General features: G+C 36.7%; 1 protein-coding gene across 3 annotated transcripts; it reads left to right on the forward strand.

The window, feature by feature from the left end:
• The first annotated feature begins 2,549 nt into the window (after nucleotides 1–2,549).
• Nucleotides 2,550–18,052, forward strand: hyal6 (hyaluronoglucosaminidase 6). Of its 3 annotated transcripts, XM_079603383.1 has the most exons (7): nucleotides 2,550–2,817; nucleotides 5,138–5,172; nucleotides 6,908–6,976; nucleotides 8,887–9,077; nucleotides 9,160–9,924; nucleotides 11,613–11,702; nucleotides 12,952–18,052. In XM_079603383.1, the coding sequence occupies exons 4-7, from the start codon at nucleotides 8,925–8,927 to the stop codon at nucleotides 13,402–13,404; spliced, it is 1,461 nt and encodes a 486-aa protein (XP_079459509.1). In that variant the 5' UTR covers nucleotides 2,550–2,817; nucleotides 5,138–5,172; nucleotides 6,908–6,976; nucleotides 8,887–8,924; the 3' UTR covers nucleotides 13,405–18,052. The 3 variants fall into 3 exon arrangements, with proteins under 3 accessions (XP_079459509.1, XP_079459508.1, XP_079459507.1); XM_079603381.1 differs by lacking the exon at nucleotides 6,908–6,976 and having other exon boundaries at nucleotides 2,587–2,817; XM_079603382.1 differs by lacking the exons at nucleotides 5,138–5,172; nucleotides 6,908–6,976 and having other exon boundaries at nucleotides 2,560–2,817.
• The last annotated feature ends 2,976 nt before the right edge of the window (nucleotides 18,053–21,028 follow it).

Raw genomic sequence — 21,028 nt, forward strand, 5'->3', positions numbered from 1 at the left:
GATAATAATAAAAATGCCATAGCATAACTCAGTTGTTGCCATGGACACAAAATAAAACCAAATATGAGAGAGAAGGATAAGACAGAAGACAGAAAGATAGAAACAGAAACTCAAAGGGATAGTTCAACCAAAAATGAATATGTATTAATTTACTCATCCTCATGTCCACATCATCCAAAAAGTTTTCTAAACCTTATGATATAGCCTACCAAAGACTATAGAATAACACAAGACGTACCACTCGTATTGTTTTGAATGGGGAAAAGTGCAGCGCTCAATATGGCGGCTTCTAAATAAAAGCCAATCGCCGATTGGTAAAGTCATCGCATCACTGCAGCTGCCGTTAGAAGCTCCGGTTCCTATAGAAACAGTCAGACGCGCGCTTCCACTACGCATTAGCCTGATCCAGCCTGAAAATGTTGTTTTCTGTCATGATTCGAGCGTTTAGAAACAATATTTATGAGACAGTTGTTGTCAGTTTCATTGGTGATTTCAAATATGAAATTTAATCGTAAGCTTGGCGAACAGTCTTGGAGAATTTGATGTTTCCCCATTCAAAGAGATAGAAGCTGCACTAGCATGCAGGAGAGGCGTTTCAAAGATGGCCGCCGAGTGAAATGACTTGTCTTGAAGGGACTTTCGATATACAATAAAGGTGCTTCATGCAACACTTAACGTTTTTAGACACAAGTACATTTTTAAAGGTGACGTTTCACCTAAAGAAACTCTTAAGGGTTATTTTCTGCAACACTTTTACGTTTAAGAGAAACCAAAGGGCAATCTTAAGGGAAAATTACAATCAAGGTGCTTTATGCAACCGGACACTGGTATTTTTCACATTTTTGCACCTGCCAAGACATGAAGCTGTGAAACAGACCTCCGGGCCATAGCACTCTCAGGGTGGGCCGGACACTTCGGGAGGTTGGCCAAGCTCATGTTTGGAGCCAAACCTGGTGGATAATGTCTAGGCCTGTCTGCCATACATATTCCTTGCACAACTCACAAATGCATTGTAAAACTGATACACTAACCGTCCACCTCCGCCACACTGTATTTGTACTTTGCTGACTGAGACCAGCTCTCCTCCCCATTACTGTTACATAAGAATATGCTATTTAACCTAGTCCTTGATCTGTCTGTGCTGCCAAATACTGCTGAGGTATGCAATTTTCATGTTTTGCAAGCAGAGAAGGGGGACTTCCTATGAACTTCATTCCCTCCCCGTGGGTAACAAAATCAGATAAACACCAACAGGAATGCACCATCAGGCCTTCAGAATTGGCAAAACACATTCTTTTTTAAAGAAAAAAGTAACTATTATCTTATTCGAAAGGAAACCGTAGGAATGCTTTAATGTGTGAAAACGTGCATAAGAAAGAAAGAAAGGAAGAAACTGGCAGGCGGTCCCACGTCAGTGCCAGAGATACTCGCCCCCACCCCGTCATGTAGTCTAAACGTCCGTGTCTGAAAAGTTAATCCACCTGACATTACAGAAACTGTCTACTTCAGGGGATTTACTCTCCATAACAACAATCATATTGCATTACGGTAAGAAGGACGACTGTGTTTTCACAACTGTTTCAATTCAAGAACGAATATCAAGAGTGTTTCTGGGTGCTGTGCTCAGCATATTCTCTACAGGATCCTTCTATAGGCTGGACGCTCTCTATTTTATATCAATGACATGACATCTATTTTTATAGATTGATACATAAATAAATAAATAAATACATTAAACAAATGCAATTCATATGTACGATCTATTTTTAACGTTTGCTGAGTTCGAGAGAGTTATTCATGCTTGTATCTCATCGCGACTAGACTAAACATTAATGTTTTTTTTCTAAACATTAATTGTGTATTTGTGTCTTATTGTCATATTGCTTTATGTTATGTTTTCCTTTTTCTTTTAAATTATATTGTTCAGCACAATGATCAACCACCGTTGTTTTTATTGTGCTTTATAGCCTAAATAAATTGAGATTGAGAATTGAGATACAGTATATATATATATATATGTTAATATAATAGTATACACACACACATATATTAGCCTATGTAAACAAAAACTTTTATGTTAGATGTGATTAATCGTGATTAATGGATTTTGACAGCACTACTCATTATATTAATATACATTTTTTATCTGCCATAAGTCATGTTGTGCAACCAACATGAAGTTTTTATTTTTATTATGAAATAAAAAAAGTATGTTTTGGGGTCAATAAGTTTTTAGAATATCAGATCAAGGTTTAAGGAAAATAATAAGCGCTTACTTTTTACTTGATGTTTACACTACATTTTGAGAGTTGCCTGGTTGAAAGGTTTCTTGAAAAATGTTTTTCGAAACTACATGAAAGCAACATCTAACAACTTGACACGTTTCAAAACCCTCCTCATCTTTTATTGACGTGCACTGACCTATATTACCAGGCCTTCAAGTGTCAAAGCAACAAAAGCAAAGGCATTTCATTGCAATCAGGCAAAAAATCAGCAGTCCTGGATCGACACGGACTGCTTTGGCATGTTGGCCATCACTAATTGCTGTTGATTTCATTTGGGAGCTTGATGGGGAGGAGCCAAATCAATTAACAAAGCAAGAGAACGTCAATGCTGGTGCCATTCACTGACACAACAAACCGCACAGCAAATCCAGATAAACTGTGAAATCTTTGAGCACATACAGTATACAGTAGCACAACAAAACAAAGCCTCAGCCTCAGCTGGATATTCAGTACAAAGACGAGATAATTACACCGGATGTGCTGAGCGGTGCTGGAACTAAGGAAGTCTTGTCTTTAAAAACAGGCTCGCAAGGTTAGTGCAAAGTTTTTATCTGAAATCAAAAACTAGAATCTGTCTGTATCATGTCTTCAATGAAGGGATAGTTCACCCAAAAAAAAAAAAAATTGTTATCATTTACTCACCCTCAACTTGTTCCAAACCTGAATTTCTGTTGATGGACCCCATTGACTTCCATAGTTTTTTTCTTTTTCTTTTTCCATATGGAAGTCAATGGGACCCATGTACTGTTTGGTTACCCATATTCTTCAAAATATCTTCTTTTGTGTTCAGTAGAAGAAATAAACTCATATAGGTTTAGAACAACATGAGGGTGAGTAAACGATGACAGATTTTCCATTTTTTGGGTGAACTAACCCTAGTATTCAAAGCCACATAACAGAAAATGAGGCGGATATCAAGACAAGTTTTATATAAGCGTAAACTTTCAGACCCTTTGCACCAAAGTCATGGGGATGTCAGCTGATTATCTCCAACTGACCATATTCAAAATGGCAGATCATTATTATTAATTGTAAAACCCTAAAATCACTCTAAATTAATTCAATAAATAATTTTAAATGCTACAAGTGAATTTAAGCATCACAGCATTATAACTTACAGAAAACATGTATATGCATTTTGAGATTTGGTAAAGATTACATTCAACAGTGGTATTAAATGTAAGTGTTTTTAAAGTATAACTAGAAGTGAGCATTATAGATGACGGCAAAACTGGAAACGAACATACAATTACATTTTTTTTAAATCTCTCATTTTGATCAATATGCATATATGTGTAAGTGCACATGTTGGGTATAAAGCAAGCAATTAACTAAGTAATGAATTACTGCAATTTCCTTGAAAAAGTAATGTAAGGGATTACTCTTGATTTCCTGTAATGTCAGTAACTTCTGATGTAATTGCATTAAACACTTTATAAACTAAAGAACAATTGGATTTAACATCAAAATTGTACATCTAATGCTAAAATGTATGTTTTTAATACAATCTCCCTTTAAATACTTTGGTCAGTTCAAGATTTAGAAAGTAATGCAATACTTTTTTAGAGAGAGTAATTAGTACAGTAATCTAATTACTCTGTTGAAAATGTACAGTAATTACTACTAGTAGTAAATAATTACTTTCTTACAGTAACTTATCCAATGTACTGTATGCATGTACAATGTACATATATATATATATATCAACAAATTAATCACTGCGGAATTAATTGACCTGCCGTATGTTACCAATGAAATAAATGTTTTGTTGTGGACTAAATGATTAAAAACTGTTACATGGAAACGGAGCAGAAATACATGTTCAAGGCAAGTGAAAAGAGCTTTCTGCTGGTAAAGTGTGTGTGTAGACTAGAGCGAGTTCCTCCTAATTAGGACTGGACTCTGGAGGCTTTCAAAAGCTGCTTCCCTCGGCAACACCAGTGTATTCATTGTTGTGAGGACAACCTGCTTCATGGGAACCATCCGACTGTACAGCGACAGCACATAAACAAACACCCACTGGCATGTAGTATGTCCGGACCAAGTACATAAAGTGCTGTGAATATCTTTGGGACACTGCGGGTCATTCAGACATGAGCCAAGTGAACATATTTACAACACAAAGACACAAACACATTACAGAAAGAGTCTTGAAATACAACCTTTTTTCCTCTATACAACTGTATTTTGCATTATTTTTTTATTATTAATACCAGGCTAGGGATGTTCCTTATAAAATGTGACCTATTGTTAACTATACTTCACTTTACTCGCCAATTTTTACAATTTTCTTTTTGGTGCTTGTGGGTGTTAATGTTGGTCCCGACCTTCAAGCCCTTTTCCTTAAGGTATACGGGACCAACGGCAGTTATAAACACACTTTTTCCACATACGGACTCCAGCAGGCAAAAGACTCATACTGACTCATTTCTTTTTCCTTGCCGAGGCAAAGCGAGGCAGCTGTACGTTCTTACCCCCATGTACCGTATCCCACATCAGCCATGCGCCATATGCAAATTGTATTCATTAGCACATTACCACATATACACTTCTGTTTAAACAGGCTGTAAATATCAAAATCATAGGCCACATGGGCCAATGTCAAATGTTTTGTAGAGCACTATGGCTTTTCATCATTGAATTTCATGCAAAAGCTCGTGTTTAGAGGAACGCCACGGTTTGTTACTGTCAAGACTATTTGGTCGCAAACTTTACGAGGATAATCTTGGCAAACCTCGATGAAAATGACAATCTTTTCCCAATTATCAGATGCAGCAGGATGTTTCTGTGTTTAAAGGCTTTGCACAGGCCTGGTTTTACATTTATTTTGTGCTCTGTCTCCATTTTTCCAGATTACTTTTCAAGTTCGGGAACACAAGTTTCGGAGGTATGCAACACGAGCCCTTCTGATTACAGCTGACCACTGTGTTTTTTCCAGCTGCATGCTGGTTACAATATGAAGTTAATGTTCTGGTTTGATCATAGAGAATAAGAGAGAAGAGTTTTTGCAAGGCATGTTCATGTTGAAGAGGGTTACTATGGAAGCTTGTGTCCGCCTCAGAGTAAAAAAGAAAAATAGGCGGCTGTGAGAAGAAAGAAATACACTTTGTGCCACATATAGAGCCACAATTACGAGAAATATAGTGATTTTAAGATGCAGTCACTTGAGTTTAGTAAAAATTTTCGATAAAAAAGAGATATAAAGTAACAATTATGAGAAACAAATTCAGAATTTTGAGACATGAAGCTACATTGCAAGATATAAAGTTTGGAGGTAGGCCTATAATATCACAGTTTGGAGGTATAAGATTGCAATTGCGAGACATATAGCGATTGAGAGATATAGTCATTATGAGATAAGACAAATTTTAAGTTAAAATTCTGATTTTTTTTCAAAATAATTATGACTAAATCTCACATTGTGAATTTAAGAGGCTACATTGTGAGATATAAAGTCACAGTTTGGTGGTATAAGATTGCAATTGTGAAAACGTGGGATTGAGAGACTTGTCATTATGAGATAAGTACAATTTTGAGATATAAACTCAAATAGTGTGACTAAAAAGTCATAATTATGTGAAAGTCGGAATTGTGAGATATTGCGATATGACTTGCGATACAATGATGATAGTTTTGAGGTATAGAATTGCAACTGGGAGAAATAAAGTACTGTAGCAATTGAGAGAATAAGTCATTATGAGAAGTCAAATTTTAAGATAATTATGACTCTCTCACATTGTGAATTTAAGACATGAAGCTACATTGTGAGATATAAAGACAGTTTGGTGTTATAAGACTGCAATTGTGAGAAATAGTAGCGATAGAGCGATATAATCACTATGAGATAAGTCAAATTTGGAGATATAAAGTCACAATTATGAGAAACACATTAAGAATTGAGATATAAAGCTACACTGGGAGACATAAAGACAGTTTTGAGGTATACAATTTCAATTTGGAGAAATAAAGTAACCAGTGAGCGACGTAGTCATACTGAGAAGTCAAATTTTGAGATATAGTTACAATTATGAGACAAATTCAAATAAACATTAATATAAAAAGTCACAGGAGGTGCAGTATAAGATTGCAAATGTGATAAATAAAGTCACAGTTGTGAAATATAATTTGCAATTTCAGTGTTTTTTAAATCTTCTATAGGTTTAAGAACATGGATAAAACGAGAACGGATAAAACAATCTTGTATAAAAGGATAAATCTTACATTTTACATTTTTCAGAACCCTATAAACTTTATTTCCAGATCTAAGTGAATAAAATAAAGTCCAGTGCAAAACATGATGTGTAGCTCCTTAGTCATCTGGATTCAATCAGTCCATTTTGTAAAGAGAGAAATAAAAAAGCAGTTGGTTCTCATGTCCCACGAGCACTGTCTGTCTGAGGAAAAAGCCAGTGCCAGTATGTCTCAGACGGGTTTTTTGGGGGGTCCTTTTTGTGGTTGGGCGCACTGTAGATGGTTGTGGTTTATGAAAAGACTTGGTGACTTCACCACATTGTTGCTCTTGGGTTAGGTCGACAAGTTTCACTGCCATTTCACTGGAAGAGGAAATGCAGATCTTCCCCATGTCCCGTAAGCTACATCATCCCTTTTATTTTATCTGACAGACTCCCACAAACCCACGAGAAGGAGATGCTATCCATTACAAATATCTGAGGAGAAAAGCACATCAGATGGTGAATTGACATAATTGTTTTCTTTGTCCTAATTTTCTCTATGAACAAAACGTGTCAGCCTTAATTCAAGAGAATTATTTGAAAAATAAACAGGCAGAGCAGGCACGTTCAGGGCTGATTTCATTTGCAAAGGCTCCTTTGGGTACACAATCACACTTGTAACCATGAGAGGAATTCGACAGAGATTAGCCAGGAATTTTAATGTAATACACATGTCATTTTCAAATCGAGAGAGGAGGAAAAGTAAGATAAAAATGAAGCATTCCAAAAATCCAGTAAATTATCGAAATATTGCTACAAAAAGTTTACGACGTGTAACTTATGCTATCCAACCCAAAACAGCAAAATAGATTACAAATATTCAATGGTCTATTTAAGAGTCTATATAAGCCCTGTAATTCTATTGTCAACAGTTGTTTTGTGGTTGGGTAAAATCTTTATAGCAATTTTCATGCACAAATGTTAACAGTTAAGTGATACAACTATTAAAAGTACAGCAATATACAAAAACTATCAATAATTATAATATACTATTTAAAGTCCCCCTGCAGTCATTCATTGTATACCTTAAAAACTCATCTTTATAGTCAAAATTACATATTTAAAAAAATGTTCCAGTGAAAATTATTTCTTCACGTCATAAAATAGCTCAGACTGCCTGATCCACTCGGTCAACTGCAGCAAACGCTACACATTAGCAAGTGGAAATATTGGTTTAATTCAGCAATATATGTTTGAACCAGAAACTGATTCAGAAATCAATGTATCAGAATGGCAATGCATTTTATGTCGTACTCTGCAACGTCGTAAACATAACTGTCATTTTTATGATTAGCATATGATTAGACCGTTATCAAACAGCAAATAATGTGATGCTGATGTTACACAAACCATGTTCCTGTTCGCCATCTCAGAGTCAGACAGCTGATTTATAAAAAATAGGCATCCTTAGAAACACTTTGAACATCATAGAAAGTCAGTGGAGAAGACCAAGGGGCCAATGGTGTTTACTTATAAATTTGCACATTGTTTGTCTTAAAGCATAGACCACATAGACATATAAACAATATTAAAAACTTGATTTGGACTTTAATTCTACTATGTGTGTATATGTGAAGAAACAGACAACTTTTTGCATTTAAGATGACTGTCTAAAATTGTCCCAATATATCATAATTTTGAATGGAAGAATGGCCAAAAATATGAATGTGATGTTTACGAGGGAACGCAAAGTTTCTGGGTGAGTGCAAAAGTTTTGTGAGGGAACGCAAAGTGTTTATCGGGGCAACGCAAAGTTTTTTGAGGAACGCAAAAGTTTTGCGAGAGAACGCAAAGTTTTTCAGGGAAATGCAATAGTTTTGCCAGGTAATGCAAACTTTCTCGGGGAATGCAAAAGTTTGGCGAGACAACGCAAAAGCATTGAAATATATATTTTTTCCAACTCATATTTTTTTCCATCACCATGTCCCATTAGGCAAGGTTTGGCACACTTTAAGCCAAGTAAAATGACTAAAACTGAAAAAAAGAAAGAAATCTAAATAGAAAGTAATATATATATATATGTATATACAAATGACACAGCAATATAAAAAAATTAAACTGAAAACTAAAAATAAAAGCCAATTCTAATGATATTAATAAATACTATAATAATATACAGCACAATTAATACTTAAATAAACACTGCTGCTAGATTACGGTTACATAATCAAGTCTAGTATGCATGAATTACTTGAGTTAATTGGATGCAGAACAGAGAATCATTGTGCAGTGGAATCTAGAGCACCGCTGCTCGCTGACCCTCGCTTGTCTGTCACTCAACCGTGTCTTTGATTATCCTTGCCAAATTACCCTTATGATGTAATCATTTTTTCAACATATGTGATTTTTCATATTTTATTTCTCTTCAGGTTGAGGCATGTGTGTTGATTGATGAGGGTATTTGGGGATGGCGCTGATTGGCTTTCTGGCGGTGGCAGTGTGTGGGTCGCTGGTTGCTTGGGCCGATCAGTTGAAGCAGGCCCGAACGCCTTTGTTACACCATCGCCCGTTTGTGGTGGTGTGGAACGCACCCACCGAATCCTGTCGTCTTCGATTCAAGGTTGAACATGTGTCAATGATCTAGCAAATGTTCTGTGTGGTCCAAATGATGGGAATAACATCTTGTCTGTTTCTTTTTCAAGGTGGATTTGGACCTTAGTGTCTTCGACATCGTTGCAAACCACAACGAGACTTTGAGCGGCCCCAACGTGACTATCTTTTACCACAGCCACCTGGGTTACTACCCTTACTACACCAGCTCTGAGATTCCCATCAATGGAGGCCTTCCTCAGAACCAAAGCCTGAGCAAACACCTCAGCAAAGCTCGAGCTGACATCGACAAGCTCATTCCCTTCAAGGACTTTCACGGGCTTGGTGTCATCGACTGGGAAAACTGGCGTCCGCAGTGGGTGCGCAACTGGGGCTCGAAGGACATCTACCGAAACAAATCCAAGGAACTTATAAGGAAGCTGCATCCTGGCTGGCCACAAAGTAAGGTGGAGAATGAAGCAAAGGAACTCTTTGAGAGGGCCGGAGAAGTATTCATGAACTCAACGCTCTTGCTGGCCGAGAGTCGACGACCGCATGGTCTCTGGGGGTATTACCTCTTCCCTGACTGTTACAACTATGGTTATAAGCAGCATCCGTTGCGTTACACAGGAGAGTGTCCTAATATAGAGCATGTACGCAACGACCACCTGATGTGGCTGTGGAAGGAGAGTACAGCCCTCTATCCTTCCATCTATCTCGACTATGAGCTCAAGTCTTCGGCCAACACGGTCAAATTTGTGCACTACCGTGTCAAGGAGGCCATGCGGATCGCCTCGATTGCCAGGAATGACTATACGCTGCCTGTTTTTGTCTACTCCAGGCCTTTCTACGCCTACACATTTGTTGTCCTATCAGAGGTGAGTGGAATATTAGGTAAAAAGTGAATAATTAAGTCCAAATCATAGAAAGACTAATTTAAGGCCATTTCTATGCATATAAATATATATTTATATATATTTTAAAATATGTAAAATAAAACAAAGACTTTAACTCTTTAATTTATGGACTTTTCCATCATTTCTGAGACAACACTTTCCCGGCATGGACGGACATTTTAGGGGCGCTATTACACGTCTTCTGAAAGAGATATTCTTTGTTGTTGTTTTAAAGCAGAGGGTCTGTTCTTTCTTTTGATATACACTGCATATTCAGATATTCATACAACAAAATATTCTGGGGGCCATGAACCTTTAGTGAAAATTATTTAAAAAATGCTGGCAGGGAAAGAGTAAAAAATAAAGTTTGTAATATCTACATTACTACTGTCAACAAACAGAATAGCAAAATAATTACAGTTTTCAAACAGGATTATTTAAACACTCCCTTTATTTGTCATTGGCCGGTTAAACAGATAGCCCCGCCTCTCCCACACGCCATTGGTTAAACCAGTGTTGCTATGCTGGTCAGAATTTTCAGGAGCCACAATGTTTATAGCCTAGATTTTAGCTAAATCAACTTACGAATGACTAAAGGCCGATTCAAACCAAGGACGATAACTATAACAATATCAAACTAGAATAGTGAAGTCCACACCACAACCACACCGATAATATCACAGAGGAATGATATCATTCTGAAATGACTTTCAGAACGATTTTTTCCAGCTGATGAATGATAAAAACCTTGTTGGCAGCCAATCAGAATCCATCCAACTCAAGCTTGAGTATTTAAACTGGCAGATGACTGAAGATAACACTATTAAAAAACACAGCATTATTGTCTGTTGGTGTGAATATATTAATATAATGGTGGTGGTTGAGGAGATTCCCCCTTCCATTGAGTACCTAGAAAACCACTATATAAATGTAACAAATTATTATTATTAATATTATAATAATTATCGTTATAGTTCTTGGTGTGAACAGGCATTTAAACTCTATTTAGTTTTATTAAGTTTTATTAAGTTATTTTAATAATATTACAGCACCGAATTGTGTTTGCGCACTGAATACTTTACGCACTTTCCAGCCGTCTAAAGGGACCTGTCAAACACACATTGTTTTAATCACTCGTCAAATACTTGAGTGACAGACCCACTCCCTAAATCACCCTCCTCCCTGGCATCTTAAACGCCAGAGATATGCTTAAACACTCATCTGTCACCTCATTATGAGAGGAATGTTCCAAATCAAACTCTGCAGTAGGTCTGCAGGCGTGTTTTCAGTTTGATGGGACCACCCGCCTTCCTAGACAGTGAGGTACGTCAAGGTAATGTACTTATTATGACTAGTTTAGGTTACAACCGATAGCTTCCATATGTTCATTGTGATAGGCTCCAGACCATTACACGTACAGGTCTTCTGTATTGTTTTACTTCCCACCAGGCACAAAATCAAACGTGCGATTACACACCTCGGTAAGCCACATGATTTAAGGTATCATTCATATCTGAGTTACAAACCCTATGCATGGACAATGGCAATAGGGATGTTTATGTTATTCAATAGTAACACATTTCTTCTCCAGGCCTGTTACTAGAAAGCTATGATCTTTTGCTTTTCTGCTTTGAATTGCATTAACATAAATAAATATTTATCTTGAACAGAGTGACCTGGTCCACACCATAGGAGAGAGTGCAGCACTGGGGGCCGCTGGGGTGGTCCTGTGGGGGTCATCTGAATATGCAAGATCTCAGGTACTCATTATACACACTATCGTTCTAAAGTTTGACTGAACGGTAGTGTATATCAGACACAGAGCACGTTCACAAAATAAATCCAACAATACATTTTCTTGACTGGGTTGGATGCATATTTAGGGGTAACAGCTAATATTAAAATTCATAACCAACAGCATTTAGAACCACATGGGGATCAGCTTGAGCTGATGGCATTAACATATTTAATATGTTTGAAGCTTAGGGAACAATCTGTCCTCAGTTTCTCTCTTAAAAGGGACACCTCAAAGATGATTTGGTAAATGGTAAATGGTGTCATCATAGCTTCTCTATATCTGGTGATATATACAGTATCACACATTTGCTCCTGATGGACACATACTCATTTTGTGAGTGGATCCCATATCCTGTTTACAAAAAGCACAAGATAGAGAATACATTGAAGCCGGTGGAAAGAGTTAACAAACCGTTAATGTGTTTTTCTGTTGTGGGACATAATGGTCATTTTGTTTATTTGTCTTGCATGTGAATGAGCTTAAACATTTTAACTGACTTGGAGGACATTTTTGATGAGTTGTATCATGTACAGTGATTTAACAGACACACTTTGTCATATACACACACTACCGTTCAAAAGTTTTAGATCAGTAAGCTTTTTAAATGTTTTTAAAAGAAGATTCTTCTGCTCACCAAGGCTCATATTTTTACAATTTCAAAGAATTGTTTTCTATTAGAATATATTTTAAAATGTAATTTATTCCTGAATTTTCAGCATCATTACTCCAGTGTTCAGTCACATGATCCTTCAGAAATCATTCTAATATCCGATTTGCTGCTCTAGAAACATTTCTTATTATTATCAATTTTGGAAACAGTTGTGTACTCATTTTTTTCAGGATTCTTTGATGAATAGAAATTTCAAAAGAAATACATATATTTCTAAACTCCCCAACTCAAAATTTTCTAGTGACTGGTCACATCAAAATTTTTCATTTGGCCCAAGTGAAATTCTGCAAATTCAATTTGCTTGATGTACTAAACTAAAAAAAAAAAAAATTTAAAAAAATTTAAAAAACAATTACTACTGTAAAACCTTTTTAAGATTACTTAACTGAAAATTTTAAATTTAGCTTTATTTTAATTCATGTCAATTATTTTTCAATGTCAATGATATAGTTTTACTTCAAAATAACATTATACTACATTATATTGACCAATATTTCTTAAAAATGCCCTAATGTCTTTAATATGGGTTTGTCTTGGCCAGAGAAACTGCATGACAGTCAAGAAATACATTGACGGTCCTCTGGGTCACTATGTGATCAACGTGACCTCAGCCGCTAAACTGTGCAGCAAAGCCTTGTGCAAGAAGAACGGCAAATGTGTCCGCAAGAGCCTGGACTCTGGGGCTTACCTGCACCTCAACCCTCGCTTCTTCAACATCCGCCTCAACCAAGGCATTCGTGGGCCGCGTTTCCACGTCAGCGGCCACCTCAACAACCACGATATCCTGGACATGAAGCAAAAATTCACCTGTCAGTGTTACCAGGGCTGGACGGGCATCTACTGTGAGATGCCCCAGATAGCACAGCCTCTCCCACCCCACCCGAGAGACAGTATCCTGGGAGAACTGCTGCTGGTCCTGTCCCTTCATTTCTCCTGTCTGTCTGTCATCATGTTCTTGGGTCTGTGTCTCATTATTAAGTGTCTGATACTGTAAAGCACAGTGTAGGTGGTACTTTAGACTGTGTCTGTTAAAGAAAAAGGAAATAAAGGAAATTTAGAGTAGGTGAAGCTGAAGATATATCTAGCTATAAGGTTTTGAGTCAAAAGTTTTATTGAATTGCCAATTCATTCAAGAACATCGTGCAAATTTACTGCAACAATGGCGCCACGAACTTCCCATACTATTGAAAATCCAGTGTTTAATTGATCCAGATAAGCATTGTCACGGTTGTAAACACGGCGGCTTTCATCTTCCATGACGGGGTTTGACTTTGTTTCCAGGCGGACCGTTAAAGAACGGGAAACACGTCTCCTGGAAATCCTGGAGAATACAACCAATCAGATGGCGACTTCAAAACTCCCGAAGTGTTTCCTGTTTTGTGTGCCATATTCATCAGACGTTCAGCCAACGGTCTATGGGCTTATCTGAGGCTAAGACTACACAAAAACTGATCAGACATTCATGAACAAAGCACTTTTGTAAATCAAATCTTTTCAAAAACATGAGGAGAGTAACTACTTACAAGAGAATTATGAAATAGGTTAAAATGAACTAGATCAAATCAGAATCTAATTAAATTGGGAATTTTTTTTAATCGATGCCCAGCCTATTCAAACACTCCCATACAGTATGGCACATTGACCATAGTTTGTGTCATGAAGAAATTACTCTTTTAAAACCAGATACTTTTGGTGAATCAAAAACAAAGCTCAACCAATGTAGATCAATTCATGAACAAATGACTCTTTTGAGACAAATCTTTTAATGAATAATTGAATTATCATTAAATATGCTCAATAATTATCAGTGAATATGCTCAAATTAATAGAAATCTAATCAAATAAAATAAATCAGAATCTGAATTGAATCAAGAAATCCCCATTATACGTCTTACGTATCACACACTAGCATATATGCATTCAGATAAGTTTTTTTTTTGTAACTGTTCAATAACTTTCAATAATAAACCACCTTGAGAATTTTCACTGGAGTAAAAATAGTGTGATAAGTAGCCCCAATCTCCTCTACAAGTGTACATACAGTACAGGTACAGAAGTGGCAAGTTTTACTCTATATTTTAAACATACATCCATCATAAGTAATGAATAGACTATGTGCTCATCCTGTCATCTGAGTGTTCATAGTCTCATTTCTAATCTTCAGTGTTCAGTATAATAAGCACAAACGCATCATAATTCATTCAAAAGAACACCAAATGCTCTTTCCCCACCCAAACCGAGGTGAATATTCTCAACTATTTACCCAGAAATTAGACATAACAGCATGGTGTAATAAGACAAAGTTGGTTGACCAACATGTCTCAGTGTAGACTGAGAACCGTAGATTGTGATTCAGCTTGGCAGCCAAAAACTGTCAATAAATTACCAAGCCTGGGAAACCAGCAACTCCTGCTTATTTTAAGCTAAATTACATCTTCTTTTGTAGCAACCATCATCTGTTAAGGGATTTGAGGTTCTGTTGTTGGAGATAAAAACCTTTTGTCCATTTTTTTGGCCAAGACATTACATACAAACTGGTTTTTGCAAACAATATGTGGTGCATTGTTGATTTGGTCAAGGGTAAAATGAGTCACAAAAAGGGGAAGAGAAGGTTTTGTGCTTTGCACACAAGCTAAATATTCAGTAAAGATATGTTTTTTTTATTTTTTATTTTACCCAAGCTTGTCTGTTATTGATGGAACTTGGCATGTTAATTTTATCTTACATCAATATTTGCCGAAAACAAACATGCTCCCACTCAAAGACTAGAAAACACTCTCTGCGTCTTACATCAAACATATGGTTGGATTTTCATATTTATATGCATTCATGTTATTTGTTGAACCTGGATCGCTGTGCATGTAAGAAGCAGGAATGTGAGGAAAGGTTTTCGGCTACCAAAGTCATGCATAACAGAGACACACCTCACAGCTGTTGGTCCGAGCCCAGGATACACTCGCAAACACAGACCTGGAACCTGATCTAGAGATGGAGGAATTCCTGAAGTTTTGGGTGGGACAGACAAATCCAACACAAGCACCTCCAGACCCCTTGCCGGGAAGTTAAGAGGAAAAAAGTCCAGTATATATTGGAGAGTGGGGTCATTCGGTGCCTTTCCATAGTTTTTTTGCTCTGTGGACCACATCAAAGCAGTACGGTATGTGTGTTTAGGTGGGTGGGTGGGTATTTGTGTCCTTTGCAATAAAGAGTAGTACCATATGATTGAAGTACAGAAGTACGTTTCTAAATACAACATAAACAAGAATAATGTGGTTAAACTAATGGACCAATGAATCATACGTTCGTACCTTAGATTCTACAATTTCCCTCTGTGATTTATGTACGCTGAACCATTCATTAAGAAGTTTTCCTTGATTTCCAGGCTTATTGTCAAAGGGATAGTTCACCCAAAAATTCACCCTCAAGTTGTTCCAAACCTGTACGAGTTTCTTTCTTCTGTTGAACACAAAAGATATTTTAAAGAAAGTCGGTAACCAGACAGTTGACAGCAGCTATTGACTTGCATAGTATTTTTTTCCTACTATGGAAGTCAATAGCCGTCAACTGTCAGGTTACCAACATTCTTCAATATACAGGTGAAACTCGAAAAATTAGAATATGGTGCAAAAGTTCATTTATTTCAGTAATTCAACTTAAAAGGTTTTAAGTTGAAATACTGAAATAAATGAACTTTTGCACCATATTCTAATTTTTCGCTTTTCATCATGTATATATTTGTTTGTCTTCAATAAAATAAAGAAACTCATGCAGGTTTGGAAACTCTTGCAGGTAAGAAAATGACAATTTTTTTTATTTTTGGGTGAACTATCCCTTTAAGCTCAGCATGCCTTAAGCATACAAATGCTGGAACATTTCTAGGCTTTTTGAAATCAATCATGCATTTTTGCAGTGCAGAATTTGACATGGAAAAATGAATAACATTTTAGCAAAATGATATGTTTGGTTTTAAAGTTTGTACAATGAAACTGCAATGTAACACAAACAAGTACAAACAACAACTAGCATATTATTTTTGGACACTGACCACATACTGCCATGTTTTTTGTTGTGTGTTTTTTTGGACATGGATTAAAAAAAGTGGGTTGGGTTGATACCAGGTTATGAGATGCTAATGTCCAGAAAACATGTTTAGATATACTATGATCCTTATCTTGGTATTTTTTAAAACATCTTGCAGTACACTACTATGTAAATACCACGGTTGAAATATTTGTATGCACATCAACGACTGATCATTTAATTCCTCACAGTGTCTCCATGTCAGGAGTGAGTCTAAAGTACAGTTATTATCAGGGGCTCTTTAGCTCAGAACTGAAGAGAAAGGAAGGACTCGTTGGTGATGTCGTCTTTCCCTTCCATAATTTCTCCACAAACTACCAGTTTACATTACCCCACTCTCTCACCACTAATAACAGGTTATGGGTTGCTAAAATGTGCCACATATCCATTTATCTTACCCACTGACAGGTATTACATTAAATATTGGTTGCCACTGCCACTGTATGTCTTAGAGTAAAAATGGGTCAATGTTAATTTAATGACTCTGAATGTGTTTTTTTCTGTAATATTTTGAAATAGCCACCCAGATTAGATTAGATTATATAGATAGATAGATAGATAGATAGATAGATAGATATGTTTTTTATATATAGATTAGTAGTGCATACTAAAAGGCATAATTGCTAATAAAATGTTAATATAAGAATGAGTAAATTCAACATAATTACATTTCACATGATTGCATATAATTATAGCTTATTGCAAGATATATATATTTTTTTTTAAATCATTGCAATTACATCATATTTTAATCAAACTGTATGAAACGTCCAATCAACTGACAAATATAGAACAAACAGTCCGGCGCAGGCCTGATATGTACAATGTTGATGTTTTCAGTGTCAATCCACGACTAAACAATGCAGACTAGTAGAAAATCTTTTAAAATGTGCAGCATCTGTTAAAATACTACTTTGCCACAAGTCAAAGGTTCATTTGTTATGACCTATGGTTAAAAATACGAGCTCAGTCATTGTCTGGACATGTTCCTCAGAATGGAGTGTGAATGGCTTTGACATTGTTCTTCTAGAGCTAACTATACAGGAGGCCATTAAAATGCTCTATTTGCCACAGTGGAGATGTAGAATACCTGCTACGCCAAACGTTCCTCTCCTCACAGATCACATTCTCTTGTGCATCGACCAACACCTTCTATCAAACATCTTGCATCACCTCATTCACCTCAGCCACGACACCCGTTACTTCTGCAGTTACTTCAAACATTATTCCATTTGTTTATGCAGCCCAACATGGCAACACTGGCTTAACCAATAGTTTGAGTTTGGGGCGGGGCCATCTGTTTGTTCAACCAATGGCAGATGAGTGTTCGGGAAACCTGTTTGAAAACAGTTTTTGAAATTTAGTTTTGTTGCACTAGTGGTAGAGAAATTACACGCTTCAGCTTTAGTAATTTCTGAAAAATGTAATCAAAATCACTCAAGCTGACATGCGGAAAGTTGTTTAAAAAGCCAAATGTTGCTGAGGCTGCACTTTCAGATGACTCATGTGTAAATTGTAAAACCAAAAAGAAGTCACAGCAATAAACATATTTTTGTATTCTGTTTTTAAAGATTAATTTAAGTGTTACAGTACACTGTACTTCTTTTTTTTTTTTTTTTTACAAAAGCTGTCACTGGGGCGGTACGTTTTTAAAAGGTAAACCTTTGTACATGAAGAGTGCATTTTAGTCTCTCAAAGGTACATATTGGTACCATAAGTGTACATATTAGTACCTAAATAGTGCATACAGTATTATAACCTTTTTGAAGGGTACCGTCCTAGTGACAGCTTTTGTACCTTTTTTTCTGAGAGTGTAAATGGTGGCAACATACTGATTTGCACTTTTGTACCTATTCTTTTCCTTATTGATGGTTTTACATGTAAACAAGTAAAAAAAAAAGAGACCCTTGATCGTGTTAAGATTCTGTTTTGACAATTAAATTCATCTCTGTCGTAAAGTTACCCCTAAAATTGTCTTATGCCGCCCCATCAGCAGTACTTACAAAGCATTTTGAAAAACACAAATATTTAATATCTATCTATATAAAAGCTTCTGTAATTTGTACCAGTAATCATCAAGTGCATTTGAAGGACAACCCCATAAATGATTCATAACTAGTACTAGAGACCTAGTTTACATTAATGCTGTTTTTGAAGTACAAGAAGCAATATTTCCATACAAGTATGCTATAATTTCTTGTGCCAAAATCTACTCGAGTGAGGAACATTGAGAATATTGGAAGAATCTTTATTTTTATTGCGGAGGTTCAGATCACATGCCAGCCTGCTTTGCCCTTAAAACGGGCAGTTCAAACAACACTTCATACTCAGCAAGACATGCCCCATCTGAACAAGCAAACCAAACACTAGATTCATGATACAACAAACTTTAAAGTGCTGCTAAATCAACAGTAGGGTCGCATTTCCTAAGCTGAGGTTTAATAAAACAGACCTCCCAGTTTGTATGATGAAATGCGGTTTTGTACCAAAGGACATGTGGTGTTCAATGTCCACAAAAATCACACTCCAATCATAATATGAATCCAATCATAACATAAATATATGACCTGGAGGTTATTGGTGCACAACTAAAGCTTTTTCCGCTTTATTTTTTTGGCCTTTTTGCCTTAACTGGACAGTTTGGACAAAGGAGAAGGAACTTGAGTGGGATTAAGACATGATGCACTTCAGATTCGAACCCGCAATCTCTTGAACATGTGCACAATCCACTATGTCACATCTCCAACTAAAACTAAAACCATTGCCTATTTATTTCACATACACAATTCCACTGCTAGCATTAGCGTGACTCTTGAAGAGCGTGGGGTGTGTCACACTCACACACACTCACACAGTCCTTGCTAATTGTTGCTATAGTTGACCAGGAGACAGGAAGTCTGTAATTTACTAACTGTCTGAATAAACCTCTTCGAAAGGCTTGGGGAAAAAAACAACTCATCTTCATTACACAGTCCATTTGTTCGCATGTTTCATAGCCCAATCTTGGATGCTATATAACCAAAATGACTAAAACAACACTGTTGTCATTGTGTCACCCCTTCTGCAATGTAACAAGTCAATGTCAGTTTCACTGCCCTGATATTATGTTCTCTCACTGTAATCTTCTAAGGATTATACTCTGAAATTTAAACCATTCAGCTATTCCCAGAGGAACATTTTACTGCTTAAAGTTAAAGTTTGCACTTTCAGAGCTCAGGTCATGAACTCAGTATGTATGTTTAAATGGGCTTTAAAGTCAGCATGAAATGAAAATTCTATCCATCTATATTTTTTCTTTCAATTTGTTTTAGTATAAATCTCTCAACCCAATCTTCAATCGCCTCTGACATATGCCAGACTTCACCAATCCTTTCGCCCACTTAAAACCCGCTCCTTTCTTAATTGATAACAAGCTCGCATTCAGATCTGCCTCCAACCAACCAATCAACAACCACTGGATAGAACCAAGACCCCACATACATTTAGTTTGTTTCACTCGGATGTACGTCTCAATTCGGATAAGAAAACGAATGCTACTTCTGTTTGATTTAGTTTGGACAAAGACAATAATCACATTTTTTTTGTTATGCAAGCACTTTAGTCTGAAATTGCATCTTAGATAATCTACTTTTAGAATAATTTGACAAGAAATGTTAGAGTTCAAACTGAGACCTATGACTTTGGATTACAGACCAATCTGAACATTATTCGAGACACTTAAGACCCTGATATACTTCAGACGAAATCGAAGAATGAACTGATATGATGTAATTTCGAACGAAATCAGGCCAAAGCGAAGTTCGTTTTGTGTTCGTTTCAGGAGTTCGAACCGGCTTGCCAGAGCAAACTTTCCGGGAACAGTTCGCTCCGGCTGGTAAACAACTTCGAACTCCCATTGGTCCGTGGCCATTACGTAATAGGTAGGAGTGTGCTGAGGCTCCGCCTTCTTTCACATGGAACTCTTTTCCAGTTAATTTCTTCTCTTGAGTCTGTTGAAATCAGACGACCGCGAGTGAAAACATGAACACACTGGAGAGCTCATTTATAGCAGAAACTGAAGTTTTACTTCTAATGAAACGAGACACTGAAACAGTTGTTCATGTTTAATATGGTAAAGCTACTTGATTTTGTGCAATCTATTGTATAAAGTGATAGTTAAATAAACGTGACATGACTTTACTAGAGTGCCGAATTGCAGAGCTCATGGAAACATATCCACGTTGCTATGATGATCAGATATAATACATAATATGCAACTTTATGGTATTAATATGCACCCTTTAGGGGTAAAAAGTTGTACCATACTCCCTCAGTGACAGCTTTTGTATCTTTTTTTTTGTATAGGAGGAACACATGAGATATTAAGACCTAATTTGGATGGAGAAAGTGTGTGAGGGAGAGACTTGAAGCGTATGTTCCTGAATGGTACAATGCCAAAAAAACGTCTCCCTGACCACTTGGCCTGGCACGTCGCCCTGAGGTCTGGAATCTGATGACTGTGCTCAACTAGACCTCACTGGTTTCTCTACAGTTCTGCA

Source organism: Phoxinus phoxinus (assembly GCF_949152265.1).
Source record: "Phoxinus phoxinus genome assembly, chromosome: 25".
In the NCBI taxonomy this organism is placed as follows: domain Eukaryota; kingdom Metazoa; phylum Chordata; class Actinopteri; order Cypriniformes; family Leuciscidae; genus Phoxinus; species Phoxinus phoxinus.